Source organism: Papilio xuthus, unplaced genomic scaffold, assembly GCF_000836235.2.
Source record: "Papilio xuthus unplaced genomic scaffold, Pxut_1.1 DF826945.1, whole genome shotgun sequence".
NCBI classification, from domain to species: domain Eukaryota; kingdom Metazoa; phylum Arthropoda; class Insecta; order Lepidoptera; family Papilionidae; genus Papilio; species Papilio xuthus.
This window is the reverse complement of record NW_013531704.1, coordinates 6,877,840-6,893,772: the sequence shown is the minus strand read 5'-3', so window position 1 is coordinate 6,893,772 and position 15,933 is coordinate 6,877,840. Positions and strand designations below refer to the sequence as shown.

Genomic DNA, 15,933 nt, shown 5'->3' with positions numbered 1-15,933 from the left:
TTTATTTAACTTCGTAATGTAACTATCGAAAATTATTTATTACTACTTGGCGTTGCTATAAAAAAACTCCCGCTAAATTATTTTTGAAAATTCATTATTTAAACTCGTAGTGATTACTGTGACGTACAATATTTAAAAATTCTTATTTCACTGGTATACTTTTTATATACAATTGGTCAATTGGTAGTGTTGCCACTATATTAAATTTCTATCAAGTATTACCAGTTTTATAATTGAAAATGAATGATTTAAGATATGTTATTCAAAATTGTAGAGTAAAAATTTCACCATTGTTTTAAAAAAATGTCAATTTTGACAAATAAAAGAAAAAGAAAATAATATATAATTTTTTTTAATATTTATTACACTGATATTTTTGACAATACATAAAACTAATATTCAGGTTTACTTCTGGTGATACAGAGATTAAAAAGTTTAAGTATTTTTTTTTATATGAGCTATCACGAATTCTATATTAAGTATCATAGATATGCAACTAGCAACACTGAGGTTCAAAGCCTTCCTAATGAAAGTATTTCATACTATTTAGGATGTGCTATTATTTAAATATTGATAGTTTCAAATAAATAAGTCTACACATTATAGCTAAATAACTAAGATTCTTATTTAAATTACTTTTACAAAGAAAAAAAAATTTTTTTTTCTCAAACATTGCAACACATAACCTCTCTTTCTTGACTCATATTGCGAGAAAGAGAGAGGAATAAAACATCGTCAGAGGAGAAATAATAGCTCTATTCAAATCTCACTTATTATTCTAACTAAACTAAAACAATCACAAAATAATTTCCTACACATTCATAAGCGTAAAAAAAATAAATTCACAAAATTACACTTACTTTAGGCTGATTACTGTATTACTTAGAAAAATACAAGTTAACAACCAGACAAATCAGTTAACAATTTCACAAACGAATAAGTATTTAAATAGCATTTCTAAGTAATACTTACAAACTTAATAAATCATAGACAAATTTATATTAAATGCTAAAAAAAATACATTAAAAATGTGATGAGGTTTTTTACGAATGGTAACACCATCCTATAAATACAATTGTCATGTCGACGTGAGAGGTAATAAATACAATAAAAAAAACTAAAACACCGAAGAGACAAAACCAGCTAAAAGCGAATAGGAATATCTATTTTGCCATCGTAAATAGAAAATGGCGGCCTACGAGCGGATTCACCCTCACATCTGCAATTGTCACTGAACCGACAGCCGCTGTCACCTCGCAATACAACCTCATTCGCGCCCACACTGTAAAAAACCGCATCAAAACGGCCAGCATCTCTTCGATCCGCGCCACAGTGACAGCCGTCAGCCGGGTCGCGGTGACAGCTGTCACTGTGACAGCTGTCACGTGGGCGCGCGCCTACTGCTCCTTCCTCTGCGTCTCGTGTCATACAAAATCCATGGCGTCGTGTGCCTTCGTCGAGAACTTTCCATGGGACCGCTTCTTGATCGTGCGCTCGATCAGTTTCTTAACCTCGCTGACGATGAACACGCTGGACGTCAGGCACACCAGGAATATCAGATCTGGAAATACAATTAAACTTACTTATATTATAAATACGAATGTTTGGATTTATGGATGGATATTAGACGGTATCTCCAAAAGATCTCCATTGATCTCTATTAGCGTATTGGCTATTAGTATAGGCTACTAATTAAGTTTCTTTTATTCCACGCGGACTCTGGCGACAGATATTCATTAATGAAGCGTTTATTACAAAAGGAAATTTCAAAATAATTACTAATCCATCAATGCATATTAATAAGCCATTTTGATTTTACTTCCATAAAATACAAAGGGTTCAATGCCATTTTTGGTATTATAAGACAGCGAACTAAGTCCATACATACCATGTCCAGTGAGAGCTTCAGTCTGGAAGACGCGCTGCAGCGGGGGGAAGTACACCACCAGCATCTGACCCACCAGGCTCATGAACACCGCCACCAGGAACATTCTGCAAATACAATGAATATATACATGTTGCATGACATTATAAAAAATAACAATAAAATAATTTATATGACCGATAAGTCTTTTTAAAATTGCGCAATTCGTTTTTGTCTTCTAGGAAATTAAAAAAATAGTGGATGAAAAAAGGTGATGTAATCTGTTCTTCAGAAATGAGACAATTTCAAACAAATAAAATAATACATATATTGATTTCTAAAAGGTAAATTTAGATTCAAAACTGATATTTTTTTCTCATAAACTTCCATAAATTTAGTATTTTCCTGTGGGTTCAATGATGGATGACGTCAGACAAAGCTACCAAAATATGGTCACCCCTGACGATGACCATAGTATCCCAGGGTATAACTGGTCTGAAGTTAAATGGTGCACTCACTTATTAGAGAAGAGTCCAACTTGGAAGATGGACTTAGTCTGCGAGCGACAGGAGAGCGCGTTGAACATGTCGAACAGCACGAAGCACGTGAACGTCATCGTCGTGTCGCGCGGAGTTATCTTGTTGTCTGACATCTGCAAACATGTTACACTGACATTACTATCTTCTTTGTTATTTCACGATGTGACAATAAATGTGAAAAACAGACTAATTAAATATGTAAAAGAAAAAGAACAATTGATAGAATTTGAATGAATCCAACGTGGGTACTATCAAGGAATCTGGCGGTGTCCTACCTTAAAAACGAGTTATTTGCACATTTTGGTATTTAAATTTTGAATAGCGGAGCGACTGCTATCCATGGATATCCGCAATTGCAGATGCGTTGCTTACACGATCTCGATTAGTTTAAGTGGCAGAGTTTGTCTCAGGCAAATTTTCTAAAAGTGGTATACCGCGAACAGGTGTGACTGTACACGACACATACCTCTCTATTGAAGACCCAGAGGGTGCCGGCAATGATGATGGCGGCGGAGAGGAGCACTGAGAGCAGCAGGCCGCGCGAGATGATGCGGCGGGTGGTGTCGCGAGGTCTTCGCCGCACCACCTCGTGGTCCACTGGCTCCACGCCCAGAGACTGCGCCGGGGGACCTGCGTACAGATTATACTTCACTTTACTGGCTTAGTGAAAACCAGGCATTGAGTCTGAGATATGCTTCATAAAATAAACCAACTTTTAAAATGTCACGTGATCATATCTTACTAATATTATAAATGCAAATGTTCAAATGACTCAACTGATATCAAAGAAATTTAGCATAGATATAGAACATAGTCTACTTTGTAAGTTTTTTTAGGGTTCCGTACTTCAGAAGGAAAGCCACGGAACAATTATATGATCATTTTGCTGTCCATCTGTCAAGACTCTATTTTAACACTTTGCGAAGGAAGTCGCGGACTACAGGTATAACAATAAGAGTATTAAAGATGTATAGTGACCATCCATGATGATATTGATCCACAATATCTGCATGGCATTGAGCGGGTTGGGTATGGACATGAGCGTGGCGAGCGCGATGAGGGAGAGCGCCGCGATGGAGGTGGACAGCTGGAAGCGCACGAAGTTCCTGATGTTGTAGAATATGCACTTGCCCTCCTCTATCGCACAACTGGAAACATACACAACACATTGTTACAAATCTTACTAATATTATAAATGCGAATATCTGAATGTATGTTTGAAGATATCTACAGAACTTTTTTTTATTGCGTGGAAGGAGTCGCGGGCAACAACTAGTCAAGAGTAATTCGTGGCTATCCATACATTACGTCACGTGAATACATGAATTTCAAGGTCTTTTGACCCGTCCTTGTTACAACTAGTCACGTTTATGTGACTCAGCCTGTGACTCATTTTACATTTGGAATTTAATGAAATTAAAATTATTGTGGGTTACCAGTCAAGGAATCTAATTCACGACCCACCTATGAAGGTAACATTGAGTGTAATTTAACTGCTGCACTCGCAAACGTTAATTTATAATTAAGAGTGTCTCTTAGTGTACATTTACAAATATAAAGAAATAACCACTTATTGACAATTAATTAAAAATGTATACATTAAATTTTTCATCCGTACATGTGCACGTAATTACGTATACGTACGTAAAAGTGCGTGCCACTTTGTATGTATGATTGTGTTGTCTACTCACATGATGGTAGCGAAGTCATCATCTACTAAGATCATATCGGCAGCCTCCTTGCACACGTCGGTGCCATTACGTCCCATAGCAATACCGATGTCAGCACGTTTCAATGCCACACCGTCATTGACACCGTCACCTGGAGAACATAATTATGTTACATACGAATAGTATTAAAAAGTATTAAAAACGAAAATACAATAAGGAGAAAAAGCTTAATTATTTAACTACTATTCTACTAGTGGCTCAGGAGTTAAGCACTTGACTGCAGTCCTGGGTTCGACACTGCCGGTGTACTGGCAACACTAGCCTTATTAAAACGTCTACGTTTATCGCTAGGGGTCGCTAGTGAGCTGTCATAATTTTATTTGACTTATGCCAACTGCAGATAGACTTGTCGGTTTGTAATTGACTTTTTTAGGGTTCCGTACCTCATAGGAAAAAAACGGTACACTTATAGGATCACTTTGTTGTCCGTCCGTCTGTCTGTTATGACCCATTTTTATATTAAATTCAGTTACCTGTCATGCCGACGATGTTGCCACGTCGTTGTAGAGATTTAACTATGGACAGCTTATGTTTCGGAGTCACGCGGTAGAACACGCTCACCTAAAATAATAAAACATTGTCACCTTCAAATATTTAACAATTGCTTTTGCTATTAGTGTAGACTTTACACTCAGAATCAATAAGATGACACTGAGCATCTCCCTTACTGATAAATTTGAATGTAGTAGACGGATCTTATAGCTTCTTTAGGTGTTGCCAGAGAGCATAAATTATCCAAATTATATCAAAAGTTGTCTATGACTCAAAGCAATTGATTTGCAATTTATTACCTTAGTACTCGTAATTCCTTAGTATTTAAATTTATACATACAAATATATCAGCAAATTACACGACGTGACATGCGTGATATTTATGAAATATCGAAATTATAAAAACGGCAACATTAATCCGTGATCCTCATTCGTCAAAATGACGCTGTCAATATGACACCGTTTATTAACATATTTTCAAACTGCTATAAGATCCTTGTTGAACAATATTAGCAACGTTTACTCTGTTATATTTTATAATACGTACAGTTTCAATGATCCTGTCCAGGTCTTCATCAGGCATAGCATCCAGCTGGTCGCCGGACAGGGATTGTGAGTGTAACACATCCAGACCGATCATCTGAGCTGTAATTATTCATTTTACTTGTTAAAAACATTCCGACGGCTCCTACGTAAACTATTCTATGTTTAAATTGCAAATTTTGCAACACACATTATTAATACGATTAATGATCAAACATGAATATGTATTAGACTAACAAACAAGGCAAACGAGCGAGCGGTCACCTGAAATCGCTGAAATAGCGAAGTGACTGCTGCCCATAGACATACGCAATTGCATATGCGTTGCCTACCTTTCATCGACGGAGGTGAGGATGCACAGAAAGAAAATATATTCCCTTTCCATGCATTTTCTCATTCGGAAAGTCCACTTCCAGTACCCATCCTTTCTTTATAAGAAAAAAGGTGGGAAGGGAAAGAGAATTAAATTATGCCTCCGGGACGCACACTCATCAGACTGTTCACTTGAGGCGTGTCTTCTGTGTGGTCGTGGTATATCACCGGGCGAGTCGGGACAATTCCTGCGAACATGTTAAAGCTCGCTCTATCACTGTTAAAATTTCCTTTCTATCGTTACAAAAACAATTACTTTAATTTGTATATAGTTAAAAAAATAGCGTCAATATGACGAAAATCAATTAGGCACAAAATACAAGGTCTCATGGCCGGTCTATTTATAGAGGTGTGTGTGTGTGTGGTATACTGACCGACAGCGAGTGCCGTAGGCCTGGCATCCCCGGTGACCATCTTGACGTCGACACCGGCACGACGCAGCGTCGCGACCGCGTCGCGCACGCCGGGGCGCGGCGGGTCGCACACCCCGCACACCCCCGTGTACATCAGCGAGTCCATGCTCTCGCCCCGACCCAGCGCTATCACACGCAGACCTGGACACACATTTACTCCGTCACACAGAGGGGTAGGCAGACACCGAGGACCTGACTTCTCTAGCTTCCTCTCCATTCATACATCCACGATGGATTCGTTAGAATATATCTCCAGGACGGTTGCATGGATCTTGATGAAATTTTTTATAGATGTAGAACATAGTCTGGAAGAAGACATGGGCATAGTCGTGGGCGACAACTAGTTTCTTTGTTTTCTAAAGTTACCTGTCCGTCCGATATTGTAAGCCTCTGAGAGGAAGTCGTTCTGCTTGTCTCTGGTCATGGGCGCGTAGTTGCCGGCGCTGTCGACGTAGTGCGTGCACAGTGGTAACACCTTCTCTATGGCACCCTTCACAAACACCTCCTCCTTCACCGAGCTGTCCTTGAACTTGGGCCCGCACTTTACCACCATCATCTTCGTCTCTGAACTATACACATATAAAAATATTATAATATTAAAATGAAAGTATTGATATACAGAGGTGTCATACTTTTTTAAATTGTGTCATTTGAGAAGTTTGATGAATCATTTGTTCATACGATTTAAGATACGACAAAGAACTATGTCTTTTAAAAATGTCAATAGTTTATATTTTAGTATTGCGATTTTTAAGTACTGGACAGGCTATAAGTCGTGATATTTTGTGCCTATTTGATCCTCATCACTTTGAACCAAATAAGTTGGAAATTCAAACAAAATAATCAGGCAATTTACATATTAAGAAAATAACTTCGAATGGATCTTTTAAGTCAAAACGATGCATCATTTCCAAACAGCGTTCTATCCATATGTATTTATATACATCAATTCCTATGAATAAATATGGTGAAAGTACATCATGCTCCTTTAGAACCTTCAAGATGATCATTATCACCTTTTCAAAGACCGACATCTGCGGTTTCATTGCAAATGTCCATGGGCATCGTTGAACAGATGTGTTCCTGTTGGTCGTTTCCCCACTTTAATTATGAAAAAAATGTGCATGAGGTTGTAGTGACCTGAATGGTATTTCATGCAGCCTGGTGTATCGGTCGCGCACGTGGTGCGAGTCGTTCTTCATGGCGGCGGCGAGCAGCGCGCCCTCTGTCGGCTGACCGTACAGCGTCTCGTCCCGGATCTCCGCGTTGTTGCACAGCACGCCCACCTGCATATATTTACTTTGTATACTGCCTGTCATTATTGCTTATTTCATTAGAATTAGAAGAAAACACTTATTAAGAAGTCTGTGTTCTTCCAGGCTATGTTCTACATCTGTGTAAAATTTTACCAAGATACTTTTAAAAACATCCATTAATCCATTTAATTTTGGCATTTATAATATTAGGGATAGATAATTAAAATTATTAATCAATATGCTACTAATTAAAAGGAAAGACTAAAACTGCGTGTTTTTCGACTAATTGCCAGTTTGGAAATTTATTTACGACGAGTGTAGAAGTTCTAGATGTGTCATAAATGACCTCAAGCATGGTCTGCACTGCCATCCTAGCGACATCCAGATCGCGTCCCTTGTACGCGCGCAGCGACAGCTCCCCGCGCGCGTTGTACCCCGCGCCCGACACCTCCGCCAGGTGCCCGCCTGACGTCGACACCATCGTCACTGTCATCTCGTTCTTTGTTAATGTACCTATAAGTAAACAAGTGTTTTAAAATAACTAGATGGCGTTGTTTTCACATTTATAATAAGTTGTAATTTTAAATATAGATGGCGCTGTTAACAATACTTAATTTTAAATGTGGTTTTTAAACAATCAACAGATGGCGTTGTTTTAAATCTAGAAAAATAGGTTTTTTCGAACAACTTCTTTTTAATAATACTTATATTACTGTTAATTTGTTTCTGGGACCAAAATTCCCGTATGTTCTCTGTTTTCTTATAGATAGAGAAGTATGAAGATATGTTTCATACAGAGAATTTGGTCTCAGAAACCAACAATACATTAGTAATTTACCTAAAACTTGTTTCTAAACTTACCAGTTTTATCGCTGCATATGACATTGACGCAGCCCAGAGTTTCAACAGTTGGCAGTTTCTTCACAATGGCGTTACGTTTTGCCATCCTCATGACACCCAACGCCAGCGTGACAGTCACCACGATAGGTAAACCTAATTGAATAGTACACGTTAATTTCCTACCCATTTCAGTTAAAAGTCTTTTAAATTCACAATACAATTATGTTGGGTTTCCGACACCAAAACGCCCTATAAAAACATATTACTATTTTATCTAAAACAATGATAGTAATGATGAGGTTTTATAGAGTTATTTTGGTATCAAAAACCCACATTTAGACCAAGTATTGTAACAACATATATTAAAAAATAAATTGTTATTGTTATTTGATTTAACCTATAAAATCTGGATGAGCTTTGCTCGGTATTTTTTTTATTGTGTTTTTTGGAAATTACATTTAAGTACGAATTACTAATAAAATGATGAAATATGAATAATATTTTTCGATAATACCGATAGAAAAAGTTAAGTTTGTGTTAAGTTGATTATCGATAAAACACGAATAAAATGACATTTTCTAAAAATGATTCCTAGCTAGATCGATTTATCGCCCCCGAAACCACCTATATACTAAATTTTATGAAAATTGTTGGAGCCGATTCCGAGATTACAATCATATATATACAAGAACTGCTCATTTAAATATAAGATATATAGTTATATATACAGGATTTGAATCCATCCATTGCATTGTATAACATAATATTGCAAAATAGATTCAACTCTAAGCAAAGTTTATAAACAAGGGTAGTTACAATATCTGAATATTGTCAATGTTCATCAAACAGTTCACATTATAGTATTTGACATTCATATTGTAGACAATGAGATTGAATATAAATACATTTATGAGATTATTCCATTGTATATAAAGCCAGAGAACATGAAGCACACTTTTATAAAAACTTATGTATTAAAATGCTACAATGGTAGAGCCCGCTTTAACATGTTCGCAGGAATTGTCCCGGCTCGCCCGGTGATATACCACGACCACACAGAAGACAGGCCTCAAGTCAACAGTCTGATGAGTGTGCGTCCCGGAAGCCTAATTTAATCCTCTTTCCCTTCCCACCCTGTTTCTTATAAGGAAAGGATGGGAAGTGGAAGTGGACTTTCCGGATGAGAGGATGTATGGAAATATTTCCTTTCTGTGCATCCTCTCCTCCGTCGATTAAATGTAGGCAACGCATATGCAATTGCGTATGTCTATGGACAACGGTCACTTCGCTATTTCAGCGATTTCATGTGGCCGCTCGCTCGTTTGCCATCTTATGATATAAAAAAAAAATACAGAGCAAAGCTCGGTCATCCAGGTACTATATTACAATGCTACAATATCATCATCAGCTACCTGACACAACACTAGCCTTACTAAAATATCGACGTTTATGTCCCCTCACTAATCATTCTGACATTTGACTTTGTAACGAAAGCGCGCTTCGCTCTAATTGATTCTATATCTATATATATAAAAATCAATTGCTGTTAGTTAGTCTCGCTAAAACTCGAGAACGGCTGAACGGATTTATCTTATCTTGGTCTTGAAATGTGGAGGTCTAGAGAAGGTTTAAAAGGTGAGAAAAATTCGAATAATTACCGGGAATTAATTAAGTGTTTTTTCATTCCACGACGATAGTCGTGGGCGACAACTAGTTATGTCTAAAAATACCAAGTCGCGGGCAAAAAACCTAGTGTTGCTTATAACCGGTTCGAACAGCTAGTTTTCTGTAGTACCTTCAGGAATAGCAGCGACGGCCAAGCTGACTCCTATGGTGAACATATCCTGTATAGCCTTGCCCTGCAGCCAGCCCGCCACCATGATGAAGCCGATGATGCAGAAGGAATACATCGACAGCTGCGCCCCCAGGGTATCCATGGACTTCTGCAGCGGCGTCTTCGGAGCTTCCTCCGCTTGCATCATGCGGAAGATGTCACCGAATTCAGATCGTTCTCCAGTACTCACCACGATGCCCTGGATGGAAGATGGAAGATATTGGTTAAGAGATATGCCACATCACTAGAGATGTGTGAACTGCAATTGGTTTTGCGAAAATGCAGCACTCATGTGGTTTCACTCTTAATAATGTACCTTCGTTAGATTTTAAATCTTCGCTTTTAACAACGCATCAATAGCCTAATTGGTTAAAGGTGCGGAATTCCACGATGTCGGGGTTTCGAATTCCGCCATTGGACTACTGTCGTAAACCATATCCTAGCACAAGCATAGAGCTTAGTTGGAATAGTAAATTAACAAAAATCTGCTAATATTTTAACATTTAAAAACTGATTGACTATCTAATAACTAAGTCATCACATCCATATTCACTTATAAATATACACATACACACATTTACACATAATCACACACACACACACACACTATAATTATTAATTCATAAATTAGTTGTTTTTCTACACAAACAATTATTAAATTTATATGTATGGGAAGTCCTTCGCTCCTTAAGTACAGGTCTTCCTAGTTAAGGAGCCGAGGCAACATTGAATTTTGAATTTTCTTGTGTATAACAATAAAGTTTTTTTTCATTTTCATCTTCCGAATAAATAACGAATCGATTTTAAAAATTCTTTCCCTAATGTTTTTTTTTTATTAGCTATCATTTATTTAAATGAGTTTTCAAACCAAGACAAACAGATATTCTAAAATAGAAACATGCTCTCTAATAATAAAATTGTATTTTTAAATCTATCCTAGGAGCCATGGTCTAGATTTGTTTTAATAATTTTAAAACAGCATCCATTGTGTGCACAAGGAAACTAGAATTAAAACATCTCATTGTTCCAACAAGAAACTATTGTTTGAAAAATTTCGGGTATATTATGCAAATTATATATAATAAATCGCTAATCAAACATTATTAAAAATATAAAAGTACATAAATCTTTATATCATAATCTTCTGCTTTCCTATAATTTATATATTTGTATTCATAGGTTAGTGTATTCATGTATATTGTATATTTATGTTGCTTAATTTGTTTAGTATATCTATATGTAACTAGTATATATTTATATATTATTAATAATTCTTGCTCTTATTTATTTATTCTTGACATATCCTGATATTTATATGTTATATATCCCTCTTTCTATGTTATTCTTTCCTGTCCCACTGGGTTGCCTGGAAGAGATCGCTTGTAGCGATAAGGCCGCCCTTGCTTTGTAAATTAGTTAATTGTCTTTTTTGTTATGTATTATGTTAGCATTAAGAGTTAATAAATAAATAAAATAAATAAATAATAAATCTATATATATACATCTATAACAGTGGTAGAGCCCGCTTTAACATCTTCGCACGAATTGGCCCGGCTCGCCCGGTGAAATGCCACGACCACACAGAAGACAGGCGTCAAGTGTATGCAATTCCGCGTGCAGTCTGATGAGTGTGCGTCCCGGAGGCCTAATTTAGTCCTCTTTCCCTTCCCATCCTTTTCTTTATAAGGCAAGGATGGGAAGTGAAAGTAGACTTTCCGGATGAGAGGATGCATGGAAATGGAAGATATTTTCTTTGTGTGCATCCTCTCCTCCGTCGATTAAAGGTAGGCAACGCATATGCAATTGCGTATGTCTATGGGCAACGGTCACTTCGCTATTTCAGTGATTTCAGGTGACCGCACGCTCGTTTGCCACCTTTTGATATAAAAAAAATATATATATAAAAAAAAGTGGCGTTAGTTACACTATTTATAACTCAAGAACGGCTTTACCGATATGCCTGAAAATTTGTGAGGATATAGCTAAGAGCCAGGAGACGGACATAGGATACTATTTATTCATTTCTTTCCGAATTTATGTCTTGAAGAACTGCTTTTTATTTAACTTACTAATATTATAAATGCGAATGTTTAGATGGATGTGATGTGGATGGATGGATGGGTGTTTGAAGATATATCTAGAACGGCTGAACAGATATCGTTTAATTTTGGCATACGTATAAAACAACGAGGACGGAGTCGCGGCTGACAGCTAGTAAAATATATAAGTATGTTATCTATATATTTATATTATTAGGCCCCGAAACTACTGAATCGATTTAAAAAAAATCACTGTTGGGAAGCTACACTATCCGCGAGTCTTATAGACTGTATATTTGCGATAGGCTAGATTTTTCTAAGTTAACACACAACTGCTATTATTTACATTAAGATTAATTAAATCGTTAAGATGACAATTCATTAAACTTTCATGAGACATTATAATAAACTTATATAAAAACGGCTAAAACACTCACGTATATTCTTCCGGTGGCACCGACTAGTTAGATGAAGGGCCCCCGATTGGCTCGAAACTAGTCGGTGCCGCCACCGGATGAATATACGTCAGTGTTTAGCCGTTTTTATACAAGTTTAGTATTAAGATTTGTACTATAACATATAATTCAAGTTATATGCTTACCTTAGCATTACCACATCGTACTAATGTCCCCATAAACGCAATATTATCCTTGTTCACTCTCCCACCGGCAGCTTTGTTGGGCAGAACTGTCTTCACCGCGGGTTCTGTTTCTCCCGTGAACGATGATTCATCTATAGCCAAGTCAGTGGATTCGAATAGTCGAAGATCAGCAGGCACTCTGTCTCCAACATTCAGATGGACTATATCCCCGGGTACTAGATTCCGAGCGAGAAAATGCTCGATACTGCCCTCTCGCAGACTGTGAAAAACATATATATTCTTACTTCTTATTGTTTTACTATTATTATGAATGCGAATGTTTAGATGGATGTTATTAGATATCTCCAGAACTGCTGAACAAATCTCGCTGAAATTTGGCATAGTCTGGAGGAACACAGAGGCTACTAATTATTTTTTTTTATAAATTCCGCACACGGAATCGCAAAAACTAGTATTTACCTATAGACACTTAACTAAGCGAAGCATTAACGGCATACTTAGTTATTTCTAAGGTAAGTTTAGCGAACTCTACGATAGAGTTGTTAGCAAAACAAACATCTACGCGACGTCTACGACACCGCAACCTCTACGTGCAGCCAATTAAAAAGTTTAACATCTGTAGCACATGTTTAACTTTTAACTGGAATATTCCGTAGCGGTCTACTAGTAAAATGACTAACTTCATTAGCTATTTAATTATAATCGAACCGGGAAAAGCGAGGAATTTTTATAAAGGTGAGTCATTAGAAGGAATTCCATAAGAGAGAAATTCAGGTTAGAGAGAAAACTTTTTAAACTTAGGTTCTCGATTATCTAGGTTTGACTGTAAACACCCTGTAGTAATATACGGTATGTTTTTCAGAAAATAACCTTTATTAGTTGTAACTGCAACTGCCACATAACAATTATTAATATGAAAGATTTCAGAATGTACTGCCTAGACATTTATTTAATTTTATCAAAATAAATTGTTGTTTTATTTAAAGTAAAGAGACGTCAGTGGCTCAGGGGTTAAAGCACTTGACTTGCAATCTGCAGGTCCTGGGTTCGAATCCCATCATATACCAGTGTATTTTTTCCATTTTAGATTTACATATGTACATTTATCAGACGTTGTTACGGTGAAGGAAAACATCGTGATGCTGCACATATCTGAGAAGAAATTCAAAGATATGTGTGAAGTCAACCCGCACTTGGCCAGCGTGGTTGACTATGGCCTAGTCACCCTAACTTAGGTTAAGCTCCGAGTCCCTCGGTAGGATCATATAGTGAGCTGATGATGATTTAAAAAAGAAAAATTGAAAAAACATTTTTTTATATTAAGTTACATGTGGAAAACTTTAAACTATAGTTTTTTCTTACAAATTGAAACTATAAAAATATGTTATAAAAAACGTTGACATTTCAATCAGCTGATATATGACGTCATCAAAGTGCATTCGCCTGCGCTCGCGCACGCGGCGAAAGTGCCATATACACAATCGACAATTACTTTCCATTGCATTTCGATTACTTTGGCTATGAATAGTAAAGCGAGTTTAAAAAAATTCTCGGGTATTTATTTGTATAGTAAAATGTCAAATTAATACATTTTTCGAACCGATATACACACTACTGTTACGTTAGATTTTACTTGTTCGTATAAAATCTGCCTTAGTAGTTACTTATGTTTACGTAGGGACCGTTGAGATGTGAATAAAAACTGCATGTTTATCCTCCAAGTCAAATGTTATAAATCCGAACGTTTAGGATGGATGGATGTTTGTTCGAAAGTATCTCTAGTACGGCTACATCTTGCTGAAATTTGGCATACATGTAGAACATAGTCACAAGCACATAGGCTACAAATTAAGTTTTTTTACTAATGCATGCAGGAAGTCGCGGGCTATAGATAAACAAGCGTCAATAGCCTAATGGTTATGGGCACGGATTACCGATCACGAGGTCGGGCGTTCGAATCCCGCCATACGACAAAAGTCGTAAACCATATCCTAGCACAAGTTTAGTTGGAATGGTAAAAGAAATATTAGTAAATTTACCAAAAATCTGCTAATATTTTAAAAAAATAAAAAAGATAGATTTCAATATTCATATTAAAAATATTACCAATTGCATGTCGGCGGGACGAGCTTGTTGAGTTCCTCCAGAGACTTCTCCGAGCGATACTCCTGGACAAAGGCGACAGTAACCACGATGATGATGGCCACAGTAATGGATGTCGCGTCGTCAAACTGACGCATGCATACGCTCACCACCGCAGACCCTGGGGACAGAGAGAGATATGTTAGTAGTATGTATGAAAGAGTTAGTTTCACGCTGAAAATACTTAATAAATTAAGTTTTTCACATGACTTATATGACTGTTAATGTGACAAAAATAATAATTTCATTCAATCAGTATTGACCTCCCTCAACATGGACCTATCTGGACAAGGTTGCTGGAATATCCTGGATGCGTCTACACGCAAAGGATCGATCATTGTAGCGATCGTTGGGGAGACCTTTGCTTAGTTGTGAGCGTCATATGGTTGAAGAGAGAGAGAGGGACAAAGAAAGAAAGAGAGAGAGAGAGAAAGAGAGTGAAAGAGAGAGAGAGAGAGAGTATTTGAATATTTCTTAAAATAATACATCTATAAAATTAAAGGTTCTATGTTAAGTTCATGCTACATAACAGGTAATCGACTTTTTCTATTTGTTCAATACCATACGTACAGATGTGTTAAATACATACACAAATGTATGAATAATGAACCCAAACTGTATTCAATAATCGATTTGAAATATTGTGTCAAAACAAGTGTTCAACCATAGTGTGGAACACATAAACTACTTAAATTATTGAAACTTTCGTAAGACATTATAATAAACTTATATAAAAACGGCTAAAAACTGACGTATATTCGTCCGGTGGCGGCACCGACTAGTTTCGAGCCCATCGGGGTCCCTTCATAAGGGTATTACTTCGCGTCCGGACCGCCACCGGACGAACATACGTGGGTGTTTTAGACGTTTTTACATAAGTTAACATAAGCTACTTGTTAAGTCTAATATCGCGCGGACGGAGTCGCGGGCAACAGCTAGTATAAGATATTAACAAAAACTAGTACGTGTATTACTGTATTTATCTGATTGTTAGTTCTATTCAATGTTACCTACCGTGAGATATTATTTTCATGTCAATCACAGCTCGTTAAACTGTTTACCTGCATATCTACGCTATTCAGGATATCTATAATTAAGGTCGACAAAAACTAAACATAAAAAAGTACAATTTTGTGTAATTTGAAACAATATAATTTATGTTTAAAAACTTTATCCTTGACAATAACCTTGTCAAGTGCAAGATACCACTCATTTATAAAAAGTATATAATGCTATACCTTGGTAATTTGACACTTAGGCAAAAAAAT

The 15,933-nt window shown here is 36.8% G+C and overlaps 1 protein-coding gene across 4 annotated transcripts in view; it reads right to left on the bottom strand.

Annotated features, from left to right (window-relative positions):
* Positions 1-373: 373 nt before the first annotated feature.
* Positions 374-15,933, bottom strand: part of SPoCk (secretory pathway calcium atpase) — a 30,883-nt gene continuing 15,323 nt past the window's right edge. For all 4 annotated transcript variants that reach the window (XM_013316994.1, XM_013316995.1, XM_013316993.1 and 1 more), the window contains 16 exons: positions 14,630-14,786; positions 12,524-12,782; positions 9,845-10,082; positions 8,071-8,202; positions 7,556-7,722; positions 7,094-7,239; positions 6,320-6,522; positions 5,915-6,094; positions 5,173-5,270; positions 4,607-4,694; positions 4,095-4,224; positions 3,382-3,551; positions 2,870-3,033; positions 2,383-2,516; positions 1,889-1,992; positions 374-1,561 (listed from right to left, as the gene is read on the bottom strand). In XM_013316994.1, coding sequence (XP_013172448.1) covers positions 1,425-1,561; positions 1,889-1,992; positions 2,383-2,516; positions 2,870-3,033; positions 3,382-3,551; positions 4,095-4,224; positions 4,607-4,694; positions 5,173-5,270; positions 5,915-6,094; positions 6,320-6,522; positions 7,094-7,239; positions 7,556-7,722; positions 8,071-8,202; positions 9,845-10,082; positions 12,524-12,782; positions 14,630-14,786 — 2,507 coding nt within the window. In that variant the 3' untranslated portion in view covers positions 374-1,424. The remainder of the gene's footprint in view (positions 1,562-1,888; positions 1,993-2,382; positions 2,517-2,869; positions 3,034-3,381; positions 3,552-4,094; positions 4,225-4,606; positions 4,695-5,172; positions 5,271-5,914; positions 6,095-6,319; positions 6,523-7,093; positions 7,240-7,555; positions 7,723-8,070; positions 8,203-9,844; positions 10,083-12,523; positions 12,783-14,629; positions 14,787-15,933) is intronic.